Here is a 26,821-nt window from a genome sequence, read left to right on the forward strand (position 1 = left end):
TTCCCATCACGTGTGCTCGGCGGTGGGAAGGAACTTGCTGAGTAGCGGCGGCAGCAGCAGCAGCAGCCCCATAGCTTTAGCAGCCGGGCAAAGCAGCCGTGCAGGAGTCTGGCTGGTAACATGGAGGAGGACGAGGAGAGCGGATACGGTGAGCTGGCGAATGAATTAGATGCATCCAAGGAGACGGGAAGGAGCATCTTTGGCTGGGCCAAGGTGGGGGGGGCGGGTCTTAATGGCAAGGGTGGGGGGCGCTCAGGGAAGGAGGGAGGGATTCGTTCAAGCCTTAATCTTGCGACTAGTTAGCAGGGGGGAGTGGCCCTTGCATGTTCAGCGAACTGTCCTTGGCTTAAAGCGGGGAATGTGCAGTTGCTGCCCCACCACCACCATCCCGACACACACACATTCGGATTTGGGAAGGAGTCTCTCTTTGCATCCTTCCTGGTCTTAGCAAGAGAGGATGAACGGGATTTGGGAGCTGTGTGGCCGGTTGTCCTGAGGGGGGTCCTGCCTGAGTGGACTCTGAGGGTGCGCTAGTAAATCCCGAGGAGAGATCGGCTCCTGAGCATAGGAAGTAGAGATTGTGCAAGGCCGTGGTGCGGTGCGGGGTGAGGTGCCATTAGTTCAGGGTGGGGTCACAGAGGGTGCTCTCTTGGGTATCTCGGTGGGTGGGTAGGGCTACCTTTTTTCTTAATCACCCCCTATGGAGGAGGGCAGCTGCCCTTCCCGTGAGGGAGAAGAAGGGAAGCTTCTGGGCAGCTGTTCCAGCCCGTGGTCGCAGGGCGAGGACAGCTGTTCATTACAATAGGGTGCGCGGAGAAATGAGCTTGGAGTCGGTGGCTGGGGGTTTGGGGGGAACAGGCGTGCGGCCGCCTTTTGAGGGGGAGGGAGGTAAATGTGGCCGGACTCCAAAAAGAAGTATTTACAGGGAAGGGTCAGGGGTGGCTCCCCTTGCGCTGAGCACTGCGGTGAGGGTTAACGAGAGACAGCTGGGCCGTGTGTGTTGGTCGGCTTGCGCGCCTTTGGTGGGGGGAACTTCGTGCCGGCATTTATCCTCTAGGCAGGGAAGCGTAAACTGCCTCTCGGAGAAGGGAAGGAGGGTTGTGGGGGTGACTTCAGGGTAGCAACAGCTGCATGAGCAGCAGATGCTTCCCCTTTCTGCCTGGCTCCTTCGCTCTCCTTCTCAGGGAAGAGGGAGAACGTGGCTCTTTCTGAGGCAGAGTTCAGCTGTCACATTTGTGCCTCTTCTCTCAGTTGCTCTCTCTCTCTCTCTCTCTCTCTCTCTCTCTCTCACACACACACACACACACACACACACACACATACGGGGTGGGGTTGCTTTTTTGGGCCTGGACTGATGTCTCTGATCTGTGTGTCCAACTGTCATTTCCAAGTGTCATTTCCTGCCAGTGCAGATCACCTTCTAAAAAGGTGGCAGGAGCCCTGGAGATGGCCTAGTGGCGAAGGACTGGATGACTGGCCCTGCCAGGCATGTCGCCTCATGTGACTTGTGGGAGGCCCTCGGACAGGCCCTGATCTTACTCAAACCTTAAATTACAGTGCTAGGTATAAGTATTCTGCAGAAGTGGTGGGAGGGAGGGAGTGCACTGCTCGCAAAATGTCATTGTTCGGGGGGGGGGGTGAGCGATGGTGGTGCCCTTCATAACCCCAGTAGCCACTGACTGGAATTGATATATCCCGAACTGGGGACAGCAGACTTGGGCTTTGAGGATTTGAGGTTCACACACAGGCCTGTCTTGCGTAAGAGGTGGGGCAGGCTGGTTTCCTGAAAGAACCCACATTTAGAAGGAACTGGAACAAATTTAGAAATGTTGCAACAAGCCCTGCAATAACACAGCTAAAACTTCCTAAGCACCTGTCTTCAGAGAAGCTGCCCTCAAAATAAGCAGACAAGATTTGCTGTCATTTGTAGCCCAAATCACTTCGTCTGGTGCGCAGGCTGCCAAGGTGCTAGCCTTTCTTGTTCCGAATTGAGGTGATGTTTCTGCCCTTGGAAAAAGGAGAGAAATGTACATTCAATATACTGATATAGGATATGTGTTGTCAAAATTGTTTGACTGATTGAGCAGGGCTGTCCCATGTCGTTTTGCTTCATGAGGTAAGAACGACAAAGTGGTGGCCCCCTCATTCCACACAGAAGGGCCAACAGGATCGGAAGCTGAATATTACTTCAACAGTGACAATGGGGCAGTGTCCTCCACCTCACCTGAAGGTGGCAGGGTCACTTAGGCGGCACGAGGTCCTTTTTGCTGCTTTCTGCCCCTAGCATTTGCCACTTAAGGCAGCCACCTCACTCTGCCTAATGGTAGGGCCGGTCCTGTGTTTACATGTAAAACTGAACTGTGGAGGTCACTCCTTGTGCTGGAAATGCCACTTTGGCTCGCAAGTAAGCTATGAGACACTCCACTTCAAAGAGTCTTTGGTCCTTTGCTTATTCAGCTTTCTGTGTATGACACTGCAATGGAGGGAGTCTCCCAGTGCGATCTCCCCCGAATCCACTCCAATTCCTTTAACACTGGGAACTTCTCTGCAGTGTCGTTGCACCAGGAGAACGAATTAATATGTATGACCCAGTTATGGGTGACTGGCTGACTTAGAGGCTTCCCCAGCAGAGCTGTGAGCTCAAATCTGTGTCTTAGCAGCTGTGGCACGCTGGGGCAGTAGAGGCTTGCTTGATTTATTCCTCCTTTTGCGTGGCATACCCTGTCATGCAAATGGCACCCTGGGCTTCCTTTATCCAGTGTGCTGACGCTGGGACCTCTGGGGCCAGATGCCCTTTGATGTGCCTGTGCTGCTGAGTCCTGTATGTGGATTTGGCAAACAAATTAGCTTTGAACCTCGGGTAGCTTTTGAGCAGGGCGGCATGGATGCAGCATCTCCATTAATCACAGAGACCCAGGCTGAAGCTGTAGGTGATGCCCGGGAGGCAGGCGGTTCTCTCAAGCAGCAGGCACACATGTCCCTGCCACCAGCGGGCTTGTCCCTGATTTGCCTAGTACATGAATATTCCAGCTGTGTTGCTCACTTCTTGCTATGATCCCAAAGACGGTGTCTGGGGAAAGTGGAGCGGTGCTTAAACGATGTATGCATGCAGCTGCTTTCTCATCTAGCCTGTACTGTGAGCGATGGATTAGATTTACAGGGGTAATCTCCCTTTCAGGCAAGTGGCAGCCTGCCCAGTTCTGCTCACCATGGTTCTCAGCCCTGTGCGTCTCCAACCTGGGTAGCACTGCCCAGTCACATGGAGGGGTCCTCCTGCCTGTTCATCAGCAGAGGTGACTTAGGGACAGCAGCAATTCCAGGGACTGATGCTTTCTCCTTCCTCCCCTCAACCCCCAGGCTGAACTGAAGGGTGGAGGCTCTGAGGCTGAGCTCTGCTGTGGTTGCCACTGACAGCTGGGTATATTTGAGCTCCTTGTTTTCACAGGTTATCATGTGTTTGCTGTAAAAATGGGATTATGGCTCAGGCTTCTCTACAATAACGTTAACAAGGGCTGTTGAATACTTATTGTATGCACACATCATTTTTTAATTTTTTGCTGCCATGTGCCGGCGAGGGGCTGCTTCTAGCCAGACTGCGATTTGATTCAATCCTAATGTATTTTCCTTTACAGTGTGGAGGGAAATGTGTTCATGGGCATGGGGGGCTAGTTTGTAACCTGGTGCAGGTCAGAACATTCGTTCTCTGAGACCTGAGTATATTGCATCACTCACACCTAGAGGACAGTTGGTGAGCAGTGGAGAGGAGTTGGTCTTGGTACTCTTTCTAGGTTTGTGGAGGAGAAATGTCTTTCTTCCCTGTTCACTTTGGCGATTGCTTACATCTAAGAAAATGTAGATTTGTGTGTAGCCTGGGTGGAGAGAAGGGGGTTCCGTGCAGAGCATGCTGCCATTTTGGAAACTCAAAACAAGCCTGCTGTGTCTCATCTTAGTGCACTTGTAGGACAGTCGCTTCTGAAATCAGCAGCTGGCTCTCCTCTGCTGGCCCGCTTGTTTACAGGGCAGCTAAATTTATCCATATTTGCATGGGAGTTGCCAGGTTGCTTCAGCCAAAAAGGAAGCGAGGCTACCCTTGCAAATGTATGCAACTCGCGTAATGACAAGAATTTCCCCCCAGAAAGCTTTCATGGGACATCTCTGAATCTACAGGGCTCTCACTGAACATTCTCATTGATCCTATCCATGAGCTTTCAGGACACGCTGAATGGAAAATAGCTTGGCTGTGCTGGGAGCTGGAGCACACGAGGCCACTCTGATGGGCCCAATGCAGACAGCAGGCTCTGAAACAGTTAACAAATTCCTCTGCCCTCTCCTAACTTATGTCAACTTGACAACACAGAGAAAGAAAGAGGCAGCTGTGTGTGTACTCATGCAGTGAACACCACATCCTCTGTCGCACATCTTTCCTCCTAGTTGGGTGGTTGCTCCACTTCTTTGTTCCTCTTCTTGGGTGTCACGCAAGCTCAACTCATCCCTCCCTCCCAGTTTGCCCTTCCTTCAGTGTGGCTTGCCCACAACTCACCTTATTTTGCCCTTGCTGTCCTTCTCTCCCCTGTCCATGGAGGTTTTTCATAACCCAGGGAAGGGCTAGGCAGCTGCAGGGTTCATCCAGCTGTGCACAGCACACACACACGCACACACACACACACACACAAAACCTTTAAAGCTCCACCTCATTGTCGTCTTTTATCACCTAGTTTCCTGCACTTGGCCGTTTTGCTCCATCGGTGCAGACTTTTGCCCTCTAGGCTGCCTGCTTTGCCAGAATGTAAGCATGCAAGCCTTTTGCACCCTGCTTTTTGTGGTTTGCATTCAGTGGGCATTTCCTTGCCTGCTGGCTTGGTAATAAAATCTCCAGGCCTTAGACACACAAACAGGGCAGGAGATGGTATCGTGTTTCATCCATTTGCTGCAGGACCCTATATCCTTTTGGGGCAGCTGTCCCCTGACACATAGCAGCTGCCCACCAAAAATGCAGGTTCAGGGATGCAAGTGTCCCATTCAGTGTGTGCTAGTAGTTTAATGTCGAAGTACCCCTGTAGGGCAATAAGACTGCAATGGGGGGTGGCTGTGCAGCCTTTACAAATGGCTCAGGGCTCCATCAGTAGTTTCTCAAATTCTCAGACTGTCGCTACGGATTTCCCTTGGAGCTGCGTAGGAAGACAGGCAGCTTGCGGTTGCCCAGTGCTTATAACCTTGTTGCCATAGGTATGTTGCCCTTGCCAACAAGGAAATAACATCTGCACACTTCCCTTTGCATTCTGGAGCCTGGTTTCCTTTGAAAGAGCCTACTTTTTAAAGGCTCGTTAATATCGAGGGAGCTTGAAATGATGCTTTAGAGCCAGCAGGTGGTGCTCAAGTCTCCCGACTGGACACTGCTATCCCACTGAATCCCAACACTGAGCACTTCCAGTAATCCCCTGTGGTTTTAACCTGTGGGGGGCAGGGGCGGTATTGTTTTCATGATGCCCTATGATTAATCGGAAGCAGCTCTGAAGATCAGCGTGTTTATTCTCTGGCTTTTATTAAGCAAAATGCTTTGAGAATGCATCTGCTCTGAGAACAGAGAGGTGAATTGGTCCTCTTGTGAGAGAGATGCCCAGCACACACCGTGGGATTTTGGGGAGGAGGCGCTCGCTTGTGATATGGCAGCTGGCGATCCTTGAATTCTGCTTGGCCCAAACAAGGATGGTATAAGTAGAACCAGGCCAGGAGACCAAACAAGGTGACATGGGTACTTGGGCCTCAGGAACCCCACTGCTGTGTGCTGTCTGCGGTGTACAGGTAAAAAGTTATCACATGGTTTGACTGCCTCTTGCATCTAGTTCACTTGCATTCTTGTATTCTGATTGGCTGTGTGAGGGGGACAGGTGTCTGTTGCAGAATTTAAATGCTTTTGGCTGGCAGGAGGGGCATGCATCCTGTTAACAGGGAAACACTCTTAGGAGAGTGGATAGGGAGCTGGGTTAAGTACCCACAGATCTTTTGGTCACATGACTGGAGGCATCTTTCCATTCACCTCTTGTCTTTAAGTTCTTGCTGGAGCTACCAGCACGCTTCCCAAAGGCGTTTGATGCTCAGAAATGATAGGAACTTGATTTTTTGCTTTTAAATGAATAAATACAAAACTTGCGGTTGCCAGTGATTTGTGTTAAGATAATAATTAAAAAAAACAACACCCGGGCTGATCATGTGGTGCATTTGCACTCTCTGTCTGCGCAAGAGGCCTGCTGTGGTGGAGCAATCATTTCTCTCTCTTTAGCAACGTTGTGGATACCCAGATCTGTATGAAAAGTGATTGCTCAGTGAAGTGATGGTGTTGTGGATACAAGCTGCTGTGGAAGAAAGTTAGTTTGCTTGGTCAGCGCATTCACTGCGGAACTTGCTCTAGAAGTGAAACAGATGTGTCTGTCCTTTGCTCTCATGCTGTGGGGGGGGGGCAGGGGTGCTGGTGGAATGTTGCTGAGGGTGCAGCTTCTCTCTTGGTTCGCATCACGGCAGAGGCCCTGAATGATCGAAACGGCATTGTGCTGCATTCGACAAGCAGATGCTTGGCCAGACATAGACAAAGGGAAATACGCAGGTTCCAAATAACGGGCTCGTTTGGGGTGGCTTCAGGCTTCCCATCCCTTCCCAGGAGTCTCCTATTTCCTCCCATGTTTTGGCTTATTTCTGTGATTTCAGGACAGTGTTGCTAGCCTTGCGTATTCCTCACTCTTTTCGGAAGCTCCTGTTCTTCCTATCCACCCACTGAGTTGTACTGCTGAGGTATTGGGAAAGATGCAAACGTTTACGCAAGGCTAGGAAGCTTCACTAAAACAACATTAAAACAAAAGGACGGGAATCTGTCTTCATTGTTTTAAAGAACTTGTTTCCAGTTCTCCTTTTTGTGGAGAAAAAGTGAATTCCAAAGGCTGAATACCCACAATGTTCATTGGGTGGGGAGGCTGAGAGGAGAGTCTTCCTAGAGATATGGATTTTTACAGTTCTGCCTTTTCCTTCTTCAGGGGTCCTAGAGTGTCCCTGCCCCTGCTCTCCCCTTCTCCCCACCACACACATTGAACTGTACCCCAGAAACCTTTCCTTTCTCCCTTCTTCCATCACCCCAGCCTGCCAATGATGTTTTCCTCCAGGAATCCAGATTTTAGTAAATGAAGCAAATTGGAAAATAAAATGGAAGTTGATGTGAAATGCATTCTCATTGCAAAACATGACTTCTGCATTTGCTAAAATCTCTGCTGTTATGTGTGATCAGGGCACATTTGCCTCTATCCCCCCCCCCCCGTCTTCCCCCTAGCTTTGAGACCTGGGTAGACTTGACTTGTGCAAAGGTCCAGACAGGTCAGAAAAAAGAAATCCCACGTTTGCAATGTCTATGCTTTCTAGCTTTTTACTGCTTAGTTTCTCTGTGTGTGTATATTTTCCCCAGGCAGGTGGGTCTGGGTGCCTGAGCTTCCTGTCCCAGCCTGGAGCAGATTGGCTGTGGCACTAATCGTACTGCATGAAGGATTACCGGCCACCAGGATTAAAGGATTTCTGTAAAAAGAGCTGAGGAGGAATGGGGGATGGGCTGCTGCAAGAGCTGGGAGGGCATACATGACTGGCTGATGGGGAAAGGAGTGAGGTTGGAAGGACTTTGGCTGAGGAACCAAGGTACCGTATTTTTTGCTCTATAAGACTCACTTTTCCCCTCCTAAAAAGTAAGGGGAAATGTGTGTGCATCTTATGGAGTGATTGCAGGCTGCGCAGCTATCACAGAAGCCAGAACAGCAAGAGGGATTGCTGTTTTCAATGTGCAGCGATCCCTCTTGCTGTTCTGGCTTCTGAGATTCAAAATATTTTTTTTTTCTTGTTTTCCTCCTCCAAAAACTAGGTGCGTCTTGTGGTCTGGTGCGTCTTATAGAGCAAAAAATACGGTACTTGTAGGCCACAGGGGAAATGCATGGCTGCTGCTCTCTAGAGATGGAGAAGTCCACTAGTGACCTAACCCAGGGCAGCCCAACCTCTTAGACCAAGTGGAACGCAGGAGTACTTCAACACAGAACCTGGGGGCCGCACACTGAATTAAATTTCCATATTGTTAATTAAAGCATTTGTAATATGGCCAATGCGATTTAATATACACAATTAATATATTTTAAGGGTGAGCACTCCTAAACATAATGAGACCATCTCCCAAGTAAGTATGCATTGAATCAGGGCAGGTTGCTAGGCTGTGATTAGTAGGACAGGGTTTCGACTCCATGCAAGCTGACCTGGGATAAAGCCCTGCTCAGGTCAAAATGCAGTGCAAGCCTAATGCGTGCCTATTCACAAGTAAATGCTGTTAATTTCATTGAGACATGCTCCCAGGTAAATGCAGACTGCACAGGGCTGCCGCCTTAAAAAATATACATGGAGGTATTCAGCTGTCTTAATACCACTGCAGGGGAAATAACCTCTCTCACATTAATGCGTTGTTATTGCTATAATATTTTTTTTGTTGCTTATATCCTGGGCAAAGTTAGAGGGGAGGAGGGGGTGGCTGGCCTGTATGGCCTTGCAGAGGCTGAGGGAGACACAAGAAGTGCCTTTGCTGTTTCTGCGTGCCCCTCACAGCAGCAATGACAAAGCCGGCTACTCGAGCCACACTAAGAAGCACTGAATGTTTTCAAGGGCTGCATGTTGGACCACCTTGATCTACCCCTTGCATGAACTAAGGACAGCTTTTACGCTCCAAGCAGCAGGCATTGAGCTTCCCGGTGGGTGCTTCTCCCATTTTTAATTATGCCCCCACCCCACCTCTGAAACTGGAACTGAGCTTAGGGAGCGGAGTGTGCATGCACAAGGTGGAAAAAGAGCGTTTGCAGTATCGGCAGGCCTGGGAGGGGTTGCACACCCATCCCTCCCACTGCCTTTTCTCTCTCTTGCAAGCCCCTTATCCCCACCTCCACATTCAGGTTATCTCTCCGAAAGTGGCTTTGGGAATGTGTGTTTGCTGAGATTAACCCCAGTGTAGTTTTCTCATTTTAAATGTCAAGAATGCTGCCCCACAAGCCTCCCAGTGGGCCTTTGAACTATACAGTATAGGCATGCTGTTGAGGGTTGTAGAATTATTGGGTTGTTCTTGTTTTTAGTTTTTATTATGTTGTGAAGCCCTGAGACCTGTGGGTATAGGACTGTATACAAATAAAATAATAGGTGGGTATGCGGACCTTTTCTGGCACTTCCTAAAAAAGCACATTCCTAGCAATCCTTTGGCTTTTCAGCTGGTCTCAAACCAGTCTATGCTGTGTATCTGTCACCTTTTGGAAGCCTGTGTCCAGGACACAGGGAGTGGGTCACTTCACCTGTGGGACTCTCTTGGAGCAAATGCCTGGGCCTCGGTTCTCAAGCTGTAAAATGACAGGGACGAGGGTTGTAGGGTTGCTGGGAGGGGGACTGATGTGCACACACAAAAATATGGAACAGGTTTCAAATGCGAATTCTAGTTCTTGAGATGTGCTCTCATTTCCTCAAATGTCTCCTGTTGCCTTGGGAGGAGTGCTTGTGCGGAGTCCTGCTTGTTGAATGGGGTACCTTCTACAACACCTGGGAGTAGTGAGGTCCAGCATCTTATCAAATGTACTGGTCACTGAGGGCGTGGTTTATGGGCTGGATGCCTAACTGAATGACAACATGGTTCCTATATCCTTGTAGGCAGCGGTCAAATCTCTGTTAAATGAATGAATGTCAGACCTACAAATCTTGAACTAACCTCCAATCCCTGATAGTTCATTTCATTTCATTTTTTAAACTTTATTTATCATGTTTATATTCCCCCCTTTCCTCCAAGGAGCCCAAGGTGGCATACATAGTTCTACTCTCTGTTTTATCTTCTCAACAATCAAGTGAGGTTAAGACAAACTGGCCCAAAATCACCCAGTGAGCGTCATGGTTGAATGGGGATTTGAACCCTAGTCTTCCATATCCTAGTCCAACACACCACTACATCACATGGTCTCATTGATTTTTTTAGTCAAGCTATTAAAACATGGGATGGCTTCCCAACTCAGCATGGCCTTGGGCAATGCTGATTATTTGGATCCATTTCAACTTGTCTTCAGACCTGGGTTTGGGACAGAACAGCCTCTGTTTCGCCAGTGGATGGCTTCCATTAGGGAATGGCTTGTGAGTGTGTCCCTGTTGGTTCTTTTGCAGCTCTTAGTGGCTTTCAACATCGATGACCATGGCATTCTTCTGTGCCATCTTGCTAAGTTGGGTCTGAGGAGGGGAGAGTATATGTTAGCACTGGTCCTTTCTGGAAGCTTTCCCACCTAGTTTACCCATTGTATGCCATAGGATGCTAAAAGTTCATACCCCCCAATGCGTCCTGACCCAAATAAGGCTGCTGTCCCGATTCTTTAATCAGCTGCATATCGAGGAGAAGCTCAGCATACGGAGCTGCTTCTTTCACTGCCAGGGGCATCGCTTGGTATTTAAAGAACCTGGGAAACAGATCATGATGCAGATTTGCATAAATGTACAGTGTGCCTCTGGGTAAATTAAGATGGCAAGGCTGTTGCTAGCACTGCACTTAGCTGCGCAGTAAGCAAAGTTTGCTTTTTTTAATTTAAAAAGGAGGCGGAGGAAAGGGGATCTGGGGCACAGCACAAAATTCAGTTCCCCAAGCAGTGCCCCTGGTCTCTGCTACCCTATAATGGACTTTACGGACCTTGGCATGCAGCTGTTCAAGGAACAGGAGCCTTATTTGGGGCAGAGAGGGCTCTTTCCCTGGAGGCATTGCTCTACTCATTTGGCTGGCTTGCAGTAAATGCTCCAGCGTAACAGCTTTGCTTGCTAGCTTCATTCTGCCGAAACCAGAAACATTAACTGTTTGCCGTCCCCACGCTTCTCTTTTCACTTACAGGGTGGCTTTTCTGTCCTCTTGTTGGATAATAATTCCCATTGTCTTTCCACCTTACTTTGGATTCAGTTCTGGGGGCACAGCGCTTGCCCCAAAGTCTTGTCATTGCCTAGTTGTGCGCCAGTTCAGAGACTGAAGCAGCAATAGATCAATATCTGATGTATGAGGGTTTCATTAACTAGAGTGGCCTGCTCTTCTTTTTGTATGTAGAGCTTGTCTGAAAAGAGTTCTTCTTCTCTCTGCCTACTCATTTGGGGCAGAAGTCATTATGGGGCTCCTTTAGTTCCCCTTCTGAGTCTCAGGCACCGAATACAGTGTGAGAACTGGTAGCTCAGCCTTGTTAAAAGAGCCTTTTGCAACGTTGATACAGCCACCTTTCTTTGAAGTGTCATCTACTGGGCATTTACCCCTTGGCAAATCTCAGCAGCAGATACCACCCTGCAGTGTTCGTTCATTTTAATAGGTTTGTATCCTGATTCTTCCTCCCCAAGGGCCTTAGTTTGCCTACCCATGGTTTAAAGCATACAACATTTTGTAAACTATTGGATGAGGGATGGGCTTTTCTGGAGTCGCTTATGCCAAGGGAAGTGCCAACCTTTCATGGGTATTCTCTTCTCTGATTCTGCCTCTTCTATTGATTGATCTGGCTTATACCTCTCCTGAGCACCTCCCTCTTCTCTCTCTGCTGCTTGCTATCATGGAGAGATTTTTTTTCTCAGAAACGATGGCTCATTTTTTCACAAACGGGGAGTTACCTCTGTGTGTGTAAAAAAATAAAAATCACACATATTTTACTTTGGGTGCTGGTTGTCAGGGTCCTGAGCCCTATTAGTTTGTGGGCCAATTATTTTGCTTTGCTCTACTGTGGGTAAGAAGCAATAGAACTGGAGCCACATGCTAAGGGAATTACTTGGTTTGTTTTGTTCCTGTGCTAATAGATCCTAAAGCTTATCAAACTATTATGAAATGGGATTTCCGTAAACTTTCACTTTCCAGCAGTCTAGCATTTAGCTGCCAGAAGGAACATTATGTTGAACTTTCGATAGATGAGAAAGCTAGAGTCGTGTGTTTCCAGAAGTACTGGGGAGAACTTCCAGAGGGATAGATGTAATACATAAAAAACCCAAGAGTCTTCTGGCACCTTAAAGACTAATTGGAGGAGGGCATTCTCCCCCTTTTTGATGCACCTTACAGGCAAACAAACTTTGTTAAGATATGTTTTTATGGGCTTCATCAGATGCTTGGAGTGCGATCCTTGACAGGAAACGTAAATGTGAAATTAAATGGTAATATAATGCAGTCTGTGATAATTCAGTTAGATACAGTGGTGCCTCGCAAGACGAAAAGAATCCATTCCGTGATTCTTTTCTTCTAGCGGTTTTTTCGTCTTGCGAAGCAACCCCATTGCCGGCTAAGCGGATTAGCGCTATTAGCGATTTAGCGCTATTAGCGGCTTAGCGGGCTTAGCGGCTAAGCTGTTAAAAGGCTATTAACAGCTTAGCCGCTTTGAAAAAGGGGGGGGAAAGCGGGGGGGAAATGGCGAGACTCGCAAGACGTTTTCGTCTTGCGAAGCGCCTCCGCGACGGAAAACCCTTTCGTCTAGCGGGTTTTCCATCTTGCGAGGCATTCGTCTTGCGGGGCACCACTGTATTAAATTTGCAGCAGCCGTAATTGATAATCTTAGTGTTGTTGATTAAATTAACACCTCTGTGGAGGGAGAGGAAATCATTGTTTCCATTTGTTGCCCCCCTCCCGGAAACCCATGTCCTCACTGTGGAAAGATGTGTGGATCCAGAATTGGCCTCCACAGTCACTTATGGACTCATTGTTAAGACTGTGTTCATGGAAGACCATCTTACTCAGCTACGAGTGATCGCCGAAGAAGATGATTTTTATATGAGCAATTCCAGGTGATTAGGAGATCCAGAAAAAGAATAGTGAGGTTGAGTTTTAGTGGAAACGTATCAGACGAATATGGAAGCTTTTCTGTGTTCTCCTTTTTAAGACAGGGGACCCATGCTGTTAGCTGTCTAATGTAAGCTTGTTCTTGAAGTGTTTGGCAGACAGCGCTAGCACCTGTGCACTTTCTTGCTGCCACGTCCTCTGCAGCTGGGATGTGCACCTGTGCTTGTGGAGATAAGCTTGCCAGTTCCCCTTGTGCCTTGTTTCAGCTGCTGTTCAGCTTGGTGCTGCAGGGATTCTGGCCCCATTGAAGAAGCTCTTTACGAGCCTCTTGAGACATAAGGGAGCCAGTTGTGGAATCAGAAGAAAAAACACAAGGATGTAATGAATCCTGTTTGCTGGACTGTCTGTTTCATTCTCCATGAGTTCTCACAGAAGAAATTGCACACTTATCACCTAACTGGCCTTTTATGGATTCCCCATTAGTCAGGTTCGCCACACTCCTGCCAATCTTTCCTCTTAAACTCTGGCCATCTCAGGTTTCCCTGTGTCTTCCAGAAACAGAGTCATGTCTCTTGCCTGCTCCGCAGGTTCCAAGTAGGGCTCCCAGTTCTCGACAAGAGTGCTAATCTGATATTGCTTTGCACATCCTAGGAGAAGCAGCAATAGCACCACCTTTGCCAGTGAGACTTCTCCTTGCCCTGTGTAGCTGATTAGATTGGATTAGAAGTTCAAGGTGGACTGGAATGTGTTTGAACTTGAGGCTTGCGCCAGACAAGTTTTCTCTGAGACTGTGTAATAAGAGATGCAAGGAAGAAGAGTTCAAACTGAGTTTATTTGCAGAAGCACAAAAAGGATGGACCTCTCTGCAGCTTTTTGTGTCTCACCATAACCACCAACGCAGGATAAAACACAATCTATTTTAAGACAAAAACAGTTTTGTGGAAAGCATAATGCTGTGTCAATTCTGTGACACATCAAACATTGTTTGAACTCCCTTGTGCAGACAGCAGACACGGTTTGGATTTTATGCATTACTTTTAATACATCGCCATAACTTGTTCTGTAAACTTTTGGCTTCATACTGTGTTAAAGAAACGGACTTTTAAAAAGCATGTAGAAGGGGCTGATGTGCTGCTTTGGGGACAGGTGTGTAAACCAGGCTTGTCATGATCCCCAGCAAATTAAAAGACAGCCAGTAGCCCTGTCGAAGGGAAATAGCCAGTCACTGTCTGTCTTGTCCAGGTTTGTGAGGCTGACCTTTCTGTTCTCATGGGGGCTAAAAACCTTTTAAGAGAACAGCTGAGAATTCACCAGCAGTTGCCAGGGCCTCACAGCAGCAACCAGTCTCGGCCTTTTTTGCTTTCGAAACCTTTGTAATTGGGATCCAACTGGCCAGTGCCTTCCTGCTCAGGTGGAACCAGCTTCGGAGAAAAGGGTCTTACAGCTAGAGAAGTGGTCTTGAATTGCACCTACCAGCAAGATCCACATGGTGCTGCTCCCGACCCTCCTTTTTCTAGCGGGGCGGGAATCGCGCCGACTCCTTACTCTGCAACTCTTACCCTGCTGCTTCCTTGCACTTTCCATGCACATCTATGCACACATGCGTCTTTGGCACCTGCATGCGTTACATTTTCGTGCACCTTCCTTTTATGTGCTGGCCGTTGCATAGCAACCACTGGCTCACAAGATATTTAGAGCTGTAATAATGCAGCCGGATAAAACCGACCTAAAAATACCCCTTGCCCAAACCTCTCCTGGGCAGCTGGGAGGAGTGGCCGGGGAGGAGCCAGGGGGAGCACCTTGGAAAAAGTTCCCAAACTGAATTGCCCTCTAAGTGGCTTTGTGCGTCTCTCGTCAGCTGTCCAGCGCAGCGGGAACAGTAACAGTTTCCTGGCAGGGAGCTGCGATTGGCTGGACTCAGTGCGTGGGAGTCTCTGCTGCTCCTTCTGCTCCAGCCGGACTGGGGATCCCTCTCCTGCTCTGTCTCTTCCCTCCCCGCCCCCTTGCACTGTCTGGAAGAGGGGGGAAGTGGAGGCTGCTGCTTGGGAAGCCATTTGGTGCTGAGAAAGTGGGCACCCAGATGTTCTGGCCTCTGCACCCCACCTTGCGCTTGGTTCTGACCTGCTAGGCCTTTCTCACCTGCCCAAGGGCAGCACCCCCTGCCCAGTCTTGAGAGGGCGTTGCCTCAAGGGCATCATCATGGGCACTGTCAGTGAGCTCTGTGCCTCCAGTTTCCAAGCCTTCCTCTTCCCCTCCACCTTGGTAGCCACCAAGCCAGGTAGGTGCTTTATATTTTGCCTCTCCTCTCTATGTCCAGGAGTGTCTTGTGCTGATGCTGGGAGAAATGAGGTGCCAGAAGTTGGGGTGTGTGCAGTATGTATATTGTCTGTGGTGGGGCCAGGATTAGTCATCCTCTCCTATGCCCTGTCCCTTGCAAGCGAAGCCACAACAGGCATATTGCACTGGTGTCCCTCTAAGTGAAGGCTGCTGGTGAAAGGGGCAGGGGCCACAGCTTCAGTGCCTTTAGCTATGATGTTGCTTTCCTCTTGCTGAGATTTGGTGCACCGTCGTTCAGCCAAAGTGTAACCTTATCCGCTGGAGCTCAAAAAAACACACAGGTGACTGAATTGCTTTGGAATGAGGAGCTTGGAAGAATCCATCCTGCTGATTCCTTGGCTCAGGAACCAGTCTAACCTCTGTTGTACGGGTGGAAGGAAGAGGTGGCAATTGGTTCACAGCCTTGTGTTTGGTTACAATAAGGCTGAACCCAGTTCTGTGTTTTGATCCCCGTGGCAATCTGTATTTGAATCTGAGTATGTGAGGAAACAAACTCCAGTCCATTTCACAGGCAACCTGCTCTGCTAGTCGTAGAATTATAGGATTGTGGAATTGGAAGGGACAATGAGGACCATCTAGTCCAACCCCCTGAAATGTGATACCTCAAGGACTGGCTCTCTCTATGTGAACCTACCCAAACCCTGAGATCATCCTCTGAGGCCCTACAAGTGGTCTGGGGGGTCTCAACATGAGAACGGGCCTTTTCTGTAGTGGCTCCCCATTTGTGGAATGCTCTCCCTAGGGAGGTTTGCCTGGTGCCTTCATTATGTACCTGTAGACGCCAGGCAAAAATGTTCTTCTTTAACCAGGCCTTTGGCTGATTATACCCTTTTAAATGTGTTTGTGGGAAGAGGTGGAGGGAGGAGGGTTTTAGTTGTTGTCGTCGTCTTCTATTTATTATGTATTTTGTGTTTTTATCTTGTATTTTTATGTTGTAAACCATCCTGTGATCTACGGATGAAGGGTGGTATACAGATTTAATAAATAAATTAAAATAAACATTTTGCCCAACATGGGCCACAACCCTGAATTTAAGAGTCCCATGCCCTACTCATGGAGATGTCGTCCCGGTGTTTGTATATTTTCTGAAAGAGTCACTTGTGCTAACTTTATACATGTTGAGGTGTGTGTGTTTTCCACATATTCTTGTGAAGATTTCTTTTTTATTATCTGAAGTAGGTTTTCTAAAGTGCGTGAGAGCAGATCATTATTTTGCTGATGCCTAGCAATGGGGTTGTGGCTGTGACCTCTTTTTGACCTCCCTAGAGGAAGAGCATATGCTGTAGTTGTCATAGTTGTTGTAGTTGCATTTATATCCCACCCTTCCTCCAAGGAGCTCAAGGTGGTTTACGTGGTTCATTTTCCCCTCTCTAATTTATCCTTACGATAGCCCTGTGAGGTAGGACAGACTGTAACTGACCCAAGGTCATCCAGCAAACTTCATAAGCCGAGTTGGGATTTGAACCCTGGTCCCCAGCTCTAACCACTGCATCACCTGTAATGGGTCACAAACTCTGGACAGCCAGTTTGGTGTCTGCCTTGTGGAGTATGATGAATGGAAAGGACTGTGTTACACAAAGGCGGCTGCTGAGGCCTTAGGCCAATTCCATTCTCAACCCCGTTTTTGCATTAAAAAACACACCCTATGAGCTGCCTTACTGGAGGAAGAACCTGACCAAGGCAGCTTACAGTAAAATCTATTCCATACAGTAAAATAGCAAAACAAACTGAACAGAGCCAGCAACAAAATCGGGTAACCCTGGGAGGGGGTTTGAGGGAGGGGTGTGTTTCTAGACCTGCATACTGAATGCAACAGTCATGCAACTGTTAAACCAACTACAGTTTTCACCAGTATGGAAAACTGACAATGGGCAAAATTTCACCTGTGGAATGAATGTCTGCCTGTTGCACAGAGCCTCTACTAAAGAAAGATTAGCAAGCTTACTATGTATGGGCACTTGATGAGACCGGCTTGTTTTCTGTCTCTTCTTCCTTGCTGTGTGACAACAGGATGGGTGGAGGGTACTGATTTGTCTGATGAGGGTTTGTGGTTTTAGGTTGGCGGGGAGGCTGGCAGGCCAGATAGAATGATCCAGGATTAAAGCCGCTTCACAGTATGAGACTGTTGGTTCAGGTACAGAGAGAATATAGCAGCCTTAGCACTGAAGCCTGTAACATTGAGTTCTCCGGTTCATTGGCTCAGCCCCAGGTTCTGTTATTCCTTGCATTCTGGTATTGAAAGTTTTGCTGTAGAGTTCTTGGACCCAGGGAGTAGTTCTTGTGAGTTCAGTCTAGGGATCTGCAGCTGTAAAGGACAACTAATAGAGTACAGTGCTACCTCGGGTTAAGTACTTAATTCGTTCCGGAGGTCTGTTCTTAACCTGAAACTGTTCTTAACCTGAAGCACCACTTTAGCTAATGGGGCCTCCTGCTGCCACTGTGCTGCCAGAGCACGATTTCTGTTCTCATCCTGAAGCAAAGTTCTTAACCCGAGGTACTATTTCTGGTTTAGCGGAGTCTGTAACCTGAAGCGTATGTAAACTGAATCGTATGTAACCCGAGGTACCTCTGTATCTGGTATTCTTCCCAACAATTTTCAGAACCTGATTTTCCCCTTTTAAAAAGAGAACAAGTTTCTGCCCCCTAGTATTTATGGAAGGCAGTGTGAATACATGGATGGATTCTTCATAAAACCTAGCCAGGGATTATGGCTGTTTCAGACCTTTCCCATCACCCCAGTCCTTGTTATTTCTTGGGTCAACAAATCTAGTTTCGCTGTTTCCCTTGTTCAGTCTGACATAGGGTTGGTACACTGGTCAGTGGATTGCCTATTTATTTGACCATTGTCATATATGTTTGAATATTCCATGAAGGCAAGAATACCACTGCTTAGGTGGCAGATTTGCATTTTATTTCATTATGGGTTTCACTTCTTGATGAGGACTGCTTACCTCTGTAGTGGTCAAAGGCAAGCCTAGCAACATAGAAAACCTTTTCCTACCAACCCCCTGCTACAATTGCAGCTATCTCCAAACAGGAATGCAAGTTGTTTTCATTGGCAAAGTTTGTTATTTTAATTGCATTGTAAAACAGAACAAACAGCAATTGTAAGCTGACCCTGGAGTTTTAGGATAAAAAACGAAGAATAATTTTTCATTGACTTGTTCACATGTATAGAAACCATACTTTGCATTAATTCATTAGCAGCCTAACTTTTTGGGGGTGGGAAGTTCAAAAACACAGAGTCAAAAATCCTTGGTAGTCTACTGCATGTCACTTAGACCTACCAGTAGATCCCAGTTTAGCTTCTGTCTAGTACTGCTCCAGATGTTGTCCACCTGCAACTTCCACCAGACCCAGGCAACATGGCAGTGGTCAGGAATGATGGGAGTTGCAGTCCAGCATTGTCTGGATGGGCATCATGTTTATTCTGGCCTCAGAACTTGGGGTTTAGGTTAAAGATTTTGAGGCTTATTTTTAGCAAAACAAACCAAGGTGAAATCGCTTGGTCTAGAAGATACCATATGTGGGTGTGCAGAACAGGGTTTTGATTCCTGTTGCTTCACAGTGAATTTCCTAAAATACAAAATGTGGAAAGTGAAATCGCATACTAGATTAGTGACTAAAGCATGGTGGGTGAGCTTGTAAAGCCATGCAGAACTCTACAGGTGAGGAAGACAGCTAAATTGTGGAGGGCAGAAAGCTTGGGGTCTAGTTCCCTTTTTCTTCTTCTGCCTTATGAAGTATCCTGTGCGAAAAGGCATACACCTCCACTCCCACAAAAAGATAGATCCATTCTTCTTAGGCATTCTTTTGTAGGACCAAAGTATCAACAGCTGCCTGAATTTCTACCATACAGCCTGGCAGTAGGTTAGATACTGCAGAGTAATGGCTGGCAGCCTGCAAGCTCTTGCCAAAGTGGGAGAGGAATTCTGCCATTGCCCAGTGGCTTACAAACAGGGCACAGCTGCAGTTTGTCATGAAGTATGTGAGGGGGAACCCAAGGGGCTGGTTGTGTTGTTCTCCCCACCTCTTCAGACGTTGGGGAGAGCCGTTTCCCATATGGCTGCTAGCTCCATCCCCAACAGTCAAACAGAAGGGGATTCTGCCTTGGCAGGAGCTGGGAGGGGGAAACGGAAGCCAGATGGTGTCCATGGAAACGAGGCCTGTACTCTGCACAGCCAGGTGGCTCCAGGCAAAGCATGGCTGGGGCTGTTGTTATGCCTCAGCTGTGAGTGAAGAGGAGTGGGGTGATGGGCCCTGTGTGTGTCTGCCTCTTAAAAGTGAGGAATTGGTTGCACTTCTGCAAAAGTAATGGGCCTGGCAGACTTAGAAATGGAGCCCCTTTCCTGGCTTCACTGAAGTCTTACCGTATCTGATGCAGCAATGAGAGGCAACTGTCATTAGGAAAACAGGATGTGGTCGCAAAAGCAGCTGAGAGCAGGAACTTCTTGTGGTGCCTTGAACCCGTTTGTGCCTGGCAACTTGGAGGAGACGGGCAAAAGTTTGTTGGCAGCCGGATCTTGTCAGACGCTATTTAAACTAGAGGAGCACTCCAAAGTTTCTTAATCTAGAAACAACTTTACAAAAGCCATTGTACCCTCTCTCCCTAGCTAGACCAGGTCTTTCAGCTCAAATGCCACATTCCCTCAGGGGCAGGCTGCATGCTGGTAGTAGGCAGGAACAGAGGCGGATGTGGGTAGGGCTGTGGATGCGAATTTTCCCTTTGTATGGGACTCCGCGCTAAAGCCGGAGGTTTTTATGCACAGGTATCTCTGGCCATGCTAGTATTACCACAGTGGAGGACAGCTTCCAGTCAGGTAAAATCACTCCAGGCTGATGTAGAGCAGGGGTCCCAAACTGTGACCTTTGAATCACTGGTGGTCTGTGAGCTTCATCCAAGTGGTCTGCAGCATTTCTGTGGATTTGCTCTTGAAGATGGCAATTGGCAAGTCCATTGCGTTAAATACTCCTATTGATTTTTAACAGCTTTTTTATTGCTCCTTTTATTATAATATTGTATTTTATTGCATTGCAATATGAATTCTATGAAATGCAGTAAAATACAGTGTGTAAGAAATAAAAGAAGCAGTAGAAATACAATTGCTACAGCAGGCAGGAAAGTCAGTAAGTGGGCCACCAAGACCCCCGTATCCTGTGTGGGATATAAATAGGGAACCACTGCTGCAGTGTGTGGCCAGTGACGTGTGTGGTCTGGGGAGAAACCTGATGAGGGATGGATAAAGAGGCCCAGAAAGCCACATTTGTCCCCCTCCACCGTGGACTGAAATACCCCTACCCTTCCTCTAGGCATACAGATTAGGTCCCCAACTGCACTGTACATTTAAAGCGGGATCATACCACTTTATACAGTCGTGGCTTCCCCCAAGAATCCTGGCAACTGTAGTTAGTTGAGGGTGCTGAGAGTTGTTAAGAGGGCCCTATTCCCCTTACAGAGCTATAGTCCTCAGAGTAGAGGTTTAACAGTCAATCCCTCTTCCCAGGGAACCAAAAGGTTTATTCATTAACTTCTGATTCGATTCTTGAACTGCCTGGGAGCAACTTTTTGAATGGCTCTACAGCTGTGTATGATTTCCTCAGCTACAGTTTGACCACTTCTGGTTTGCAACTGCATTTGGGGAGCTGTGTGTCTTACAAAGCTTCGTTCCAGCCAGCCCTATTGTGTGGAGTGAACTGGATGAAGTTTTTGGGCAGATTGGGAATGTGAAGATGTGTGAATAAATCAGCAATGATGGAGAAGACTTGGAGCATCACCATGTCCCTCCTTTCTAAGGCCCTCAGGGAGAAAATGCGTTATTGTGTTTTGGGAATCTATGCATTTGCTTGACTTACTAATTGGCACTCTATTGAGCCAGGGCTTTCCCACCTATTCTTTTAGTCTAGGTGCCCTCCTGTCTGCCTTTGGGCAGCTGTCTGGGTATGATGCTTTCTTTTAAAATGTAAAATCTGGGACTTGCCCAGCAAAAATTGCAGGGTGATTTTACAGTGATTCACATATGTGCTCAGACACAGCTTGCAGAAGCCCTAGAGTGCAAGGAGTAAGCTGCAGTCATATAGTTACTGGACCATAAATGTGTGTAATTGCTTTTTGCAGTCTGGGGTAGAGGTGGTAGCAGAGAGATTATTTGTAATGGTTCATGAGTTTGTTTTCAGGAAGGAGTTCTCTCTGCAGTCCTCTACTGGCTTGATGGGTTAAAAGACAAATGTGACCCCCGCTTGGGCCAATGCCTTTTTATTATCAGCAGAGGGCAGCACATGGCCAGCTCTTATCTGTGGTGTTCTGTTACACACTTCCCCACATCTTACAGTGCATTTTCGGTGCTGAAAAAGTGTGCATGCAAATACAAGCGTCGTGGGGGTGGTGTGTGTGAGTGAACTGAAAAGCATTGAAAAAGTGTGCATTTTACACAATAGTGTGAATTTTACGCATACGGTGTTCACAAAAATGTGTGCAAATGTGTCCAACAGACCTATGAATGCCAGTGAGGCCTAAACTGGATGGAATTAGCTGCCCTTTACTTTAACTTGGGTTTGAATAGCAAGTTACTAGCCATTCTGCAAGGCAGTGGTTCCTGATTTCCATGGACCACTTGAAATTGGTTGAGGGTCTTGGGTAGACCACTTCAAGATTTTTCTACCTGTTGTAGCAATTGTAATGTGCTGTGCTAGATTCTGTCATGTCACATGTTCATTCCCAGTAATGTTCTTACCCTTGCAGTCGTCTGTACTGTAATGCTTTTCTGCTTTTGCTTGAAATGACCACACACACACACACACACACACACACACACACACACACACACACATAAATGTGCTGTGCTGGATGCTGCATGGTTTTTAATTATATTTTTATTGCTCCTTTCATTTCTTATGTATTGTGTTTTAGAGCATTTTGAAGAATTCAAATTGTAATACAATAGAACGCAACGTAAAAATAAAAGAAGCAGTAAAAATACAATTTAAAATCTGTCGGAATATTTTATGTGATGGATTTGCTGCCTCCCATCGCCAGCCACAAATCCAGACACAGTGCAGACTACCTGAACGAAGCTCACGGACTTCAGTTTGGGAGCCCCTGTTTTGAATAAATGTCATTCAAAACAAAACACCACATGCCACAAATGAAGAATAGTTACCATGCTGGGGAATTTTTAAAGTTTCAAATTCCAAAAGTGAGGGGTGCTAAAAAATTGTAACATGACCTGAGGATTCAAAAGCTGTTTTCAGGAACGACTGGGCCTGTGGATGGTCTAATAACAGTTCTCCTGGTAGACTAAAAGCATTTATAACATGCTTTTCTTCACTGCATTAATAAACCACTTTTTCAAGGGGGCACACTTTGTGGTTCTTCTCTCCTCTGCCAGCAAGCTTCAAGGGGCTTCACAGAAATTTCAGCCAGTCTTTTCTCAGCCCTAGTCTTGACACAATGGACCACACTGGCTCTGCACTCAAATGTGCGTAATAGTTTGTGATTCCCCACCCTTTGCTGCAGACTTGGGAGGGGTTCTTTCTCCTATCCCACCCCACACAGATCATGCCAGCTAGTGTTTACATCCGTCAAGCTGTAGTTTCCTCCTTGCCTCCAGAGCATGAGGGGGTTAACGGCCCTCCGGAGGCTGTGGGATCAGCACAGGAACAGGGCGTTGCTGGTTATCTCAGTTACGCCAGGCCAGGACTGTAATGACGCCTATCCTCCAAGGCAAGGGCCGCCCATTGGCTGGGACAAGACTTGACTCATTCCAGGAAGCCGCAGCCAGACAGCAAGTCAGACTCAGGTGTCTACCCAGCCGAACAGCACGTAACTGTGGAACGGACAGAGACAGTGGTCTGCAACATCTCTCTGCTGCTGGCAGCATGGTGCTCAGGATGGAGAACGGTGAGAGCGGCGCAGGGTGGGGAACTCCCGGGCCCCCTCTTTGGGTGGTTGGGTGCGTTGTGTTTAGTGGTGGCGACCGCTAAAGGCTTCATTTGTGGGGAGCCATGGTCAAGTTGGATGTTGTACAGAAGTACGCACCTTCCTCTTTCATTAAACCTTTTAAAACTGATCTTTCCCAACCTGCATCTGTATTGGAATTGTTTTAAAATAAGTTTTTGTTGTTTTATCTCTCATCGTGTTCTCCTCTGGGAGTGAGTCCGGAATATAACTTTAATAAATATATAAACATGGGGTGAGTTCTTCAGAACGTGGCCTTCCATGTCGCAGTGATAACTGACTAGTGTTCTGATCAGTGCTGTTTTTCTAGAAAAAGGGGTGCCGGAACTCACCAGGAACACCTCCCTCGTTCTCTTGGAATGGCTATGGCCACCACCTGAGAGGTGCTGGAACTGAATTCTGGCGAGTTCAGCTGAAAAAAAGCCCTGGTTCTGATAATACTAGTGAGAGTTGAAGAGTGCTTTGAGCTCCTGGCTCACTAGGAGCACATCCTGGCTCACTAGGAGCACATTTTTGGTGAAGTGCCCTATTCCTGCTCTCAGCCGGGAGAGGCCCAGTCTCGCTGTACTTGAAAAGCAGGAGTTTCTGTTGGCAGCGCCCTGAGCGGCATGCTCCGGCATGCGTCTCTCCCAAAATACCTCTCCTGCCCTTTTCAGTTCCGCTTCAGCCCTTGGGCACCAGGGAGGGTGCTGGGAGAAAAGCACGTGGATTTAATGAGGCAACAGGCTGCTTCCCCCGCACTTAGGGCAGGGCTTCTCTACTTTCTCTGGGCACCACCTTGAGAGCAAGAGTGTTTAACATGGCTGTCCCTGAGCCACATGTGAATCCAGATGAGTGGGAAGCATGTTTGGAGAGAGGGTTGAACATGTTGACCAGTCATTCATTCATTCTCTCCCCCCCCCCCTCTCTCTCTCTCTCTCTTACACACACACACACACACACACACACACACACACACACGACCAATCAGATACAGGTGGCCACCATTTTGTGTGTGTCTGATTGATGCACAACAGCTGACACGTGCACTGCTTTTGGCCTCAGAAGGGGGCGGAATGAGTTTACGCACAATCGCTGATGCGCACAATGACCTGGAACACAACCCACGCACAAATGGGGAGTTCATTGTATTGTCAAATAATTGTCAAGTGTGTTTTTAAAAGACCTTTAACTTTGAGAATGAAATCCACCAAAGCTTTAAAAGTAAACAAGTACGGCCAGGGAATCTCCAGGTGAGACCTGGAGAGACTCTTGTTTGAAACCCTGGAGAAACCCACTCACTGTAAATACTTCTAAGCTAGGTAGACCAATGGTCCTGCTTGATAGACCTTCCTATGTCCTAATGAAGTGGTCAATTGACCATTCAGTTATAATGTTTTCCTGGTCAACTGATGAACCCTTAGAGCAGGCATTTGGCCCTCCAGCTGTTTTGGGACTACAATTCCCATCATCCCTGACCACTGGTCCTGTATGCTAGGGATGATGGGAGTTGTAGTCCCAAAACAGCTGGAGGGCCAAGTTAGGCCATGCCTGCCTTAGGGTGACCATGAGCCCTGGGAAATAGTTTCCTTCTAGGCTTGGAGCTCAACATAACTCTGAGCCCATGCAAGTCCAAAGAAGAAATCCTTTCCTAGCGTGGGACTGAGTTTGCTCACTTGTTTTTATTGCAACACTATCAGTGTTCTTCCAACTTAGTCTTGTGGCTTCTCTCTTATCCCAAACTTTCTCCCTTGAGTAATTCAGTCTGGATTTTTTACATCATCAGATAAGGGCTCTTCCAGCAGAGCATGGATTTTTTTTTTAATGAAATAGAGCTTTTGTGGTTTATCAAAGAGTGGGCCACTTATTTGGTGTGGGTGTGGAGTCTAGAAGTGCAATTTAGAGCCAAATCAATCAGTCTTGGAACAGCAACATGCATTTCCACCTTTGCTGGCCAGCTTGCTTATGGCAAGGGGTCTCTGCCTGCGTTCTGTGCAATGTGGAGCCTCCCTCACTTCTGGCTTAGTCTTTACCTTGACAGCTGCTCTCCATGTAGCATGGCGCTTTAGAACTCCGGTTTCCTCTTGGGGTGCATTTACCTGGCCATGCACACTCTTCCCACGCTGCCTGAAACTGACGAGACCAGTGTGCACTCAATGATGGGTGAAAGGCAGCGGTCCCAAACATTGCGGCAGTGTCTCTTGCATTAACATCAGCAGTGCTTTTGTCTCCTCTGCAGTGAAGAGTGAGCATTGAGGATTTGCCCAATAGCCATTGGGATTTGTGGTTCTGCTGAATCAAGGCACTTAGGAATGACTCGTTTTCTACATTTCATTCACCCTTAAAACAACAACCACAATGCAAATTATAGTCCAGTAAGCAAAGGCCTTTTTTATAATGGGTCTTTTACTGGTCACAGAGTATGTTTCACAATCTGCGGCAAAGATCCTAACTTGCACTTTCTAAGCCCCTAGCCCTTATTAAATGCTGACTTTTTGCTTTCAAGACCCATGTGAGTTTACCTTGGGCATTGGTTTAAGGAACTCTTTGCATCTGATGGCCTCTATAAGTACCTTTTTTTCTGTGGTTATGAATGCCATCAGTTCTCTTTGTTGGAGCTTTTACAGTGATGCTGCCAGCAGTGTTTAGTCCTTGGCGTTGCAGAAGCTCACCTGAAGCCTACAGATCTGGCACATTTGTTGAGCTGCAAGGTTACTTGTCCATGTGTGAGTTGTGGGGATGTTTAGTGCCACCCACAATGTGAAACATCTGATAACTTTATATGCTGCCGCTGCTTTAGACTTCCCACAGAGGATGTAGTCTTCTTGCCTGAGTATATGGTGTTACTTGCTTGTGGAGCCTTTGAGTGGGATTCATTTAATGAGCCCCATCAGCAGAAGCCCTGCACAATAACTTCTGCTTGGGGCTTTCCTTCCTTTCCTCCCCCCCCCCGCCCCCGTCCCCTGAAATTGGCTCAGGCGAGCAAGAAAACCCTTGGAACAGCACACAGGGGGAGGAGAATGGGGACTCGTTCCACCTGGCAAGTTAAAATGCTTGCCCAGATGTTACATGAGTGGTATTCAATGCTAGCCCTACTCAGAGTAGACCCATTACACTTAATGGGCATGACTAACATAGGTTTGTTAATTTTAAAGGTTTTACTCTGAGTAGTTGACTTACTTGAACATAATCCTTTATCTTTGTTAGCAAGGAGCCCAAGTGTAATGTTGGGCAAGTGTGGGCATCATGTCATGAAGCTGGTGCTGAGTAGCGTCTGTGATTACAGGGAGAAGGATATAAATCCCTCTCTGCCATGATAGGATTTCTGTGGGTGGAATCTCACAGTTGCTTACCATGAACCAGTCGCCAAAACCCTTGAAGCCAGGAGGCAAATGTGGCACATGGATTCCCTGTGGTGCCTACTATGGGGTTTTTTGTGTGCATAAGGGTGTGTGTGCAACACCCTGTTTCGGTTTTGGAACAAGTTATCCCTCCTCCTCAGAACATGTTGTGTTGCTTTTTGGTGCCAAGCCCATTATCTGCAAGGAGCCACACAGGAATTGTTAGTAAAACATCCTTGCCTTCTGTAGTCAGGGTTGCTGCTTCCTTGCGAGCAAATTTACTGTGCAACTTAAAATGGCAGGCTGCAGAGCATCCCACTGCATGGATCTGTTCCCACAAGATGTGTGTCATTTGCAGCCTTCATCTTAATGTCTGCTTAAGCCTTGCTAGGAAGTGAACCT

General features: G+C 47.5%; 1 protein-coding gene across 4 annotated transcripts in view; it reads left to right on the plus strand.

Moving 5' to 3' along the window:
• CYTH1 (cytohesin 1) overlaps positions 1–26,821 on the plus strand; it is a 57,771-nt gene continuing 30,950 nt past the window's right edge. Inside the window, exon 1 of one of the 4 annotated variants that reach the window (XM_028715341.2) lies at positions 1–148. In XM_028715341.2, coding sequence (XP_028571174.1) covers positions 121–148 — 28 coding nt within the window. In that variant the 5' untranslated portion in view covers positions 1–120. Of the gene's footprint in view, positions 149–14,724; positions 15,087–19,338; positions 19,429–26,821 lie in introns of those variants that run through there. The other 3 variants (XM_028715330.2, XM_077924111.1, XM_028715313.2) reach the window with 3 other exon arrangements.

Source organism: Podarcis muralis, chromosome 2 (genome assembly GCF_964188315.1).
Source record: "Podarcis muralis chromosome 2, rPodMur119.hap1.1, whole genome shotgun sequence".
In the NCBI taxonomy this organism is placed as follows: domain Eukaryota; kingdom Metazoa; phylum Chordata; class Lepidosauria; order Squamata; family Lacertidae; genus Podarcis; species Podarcis muralis.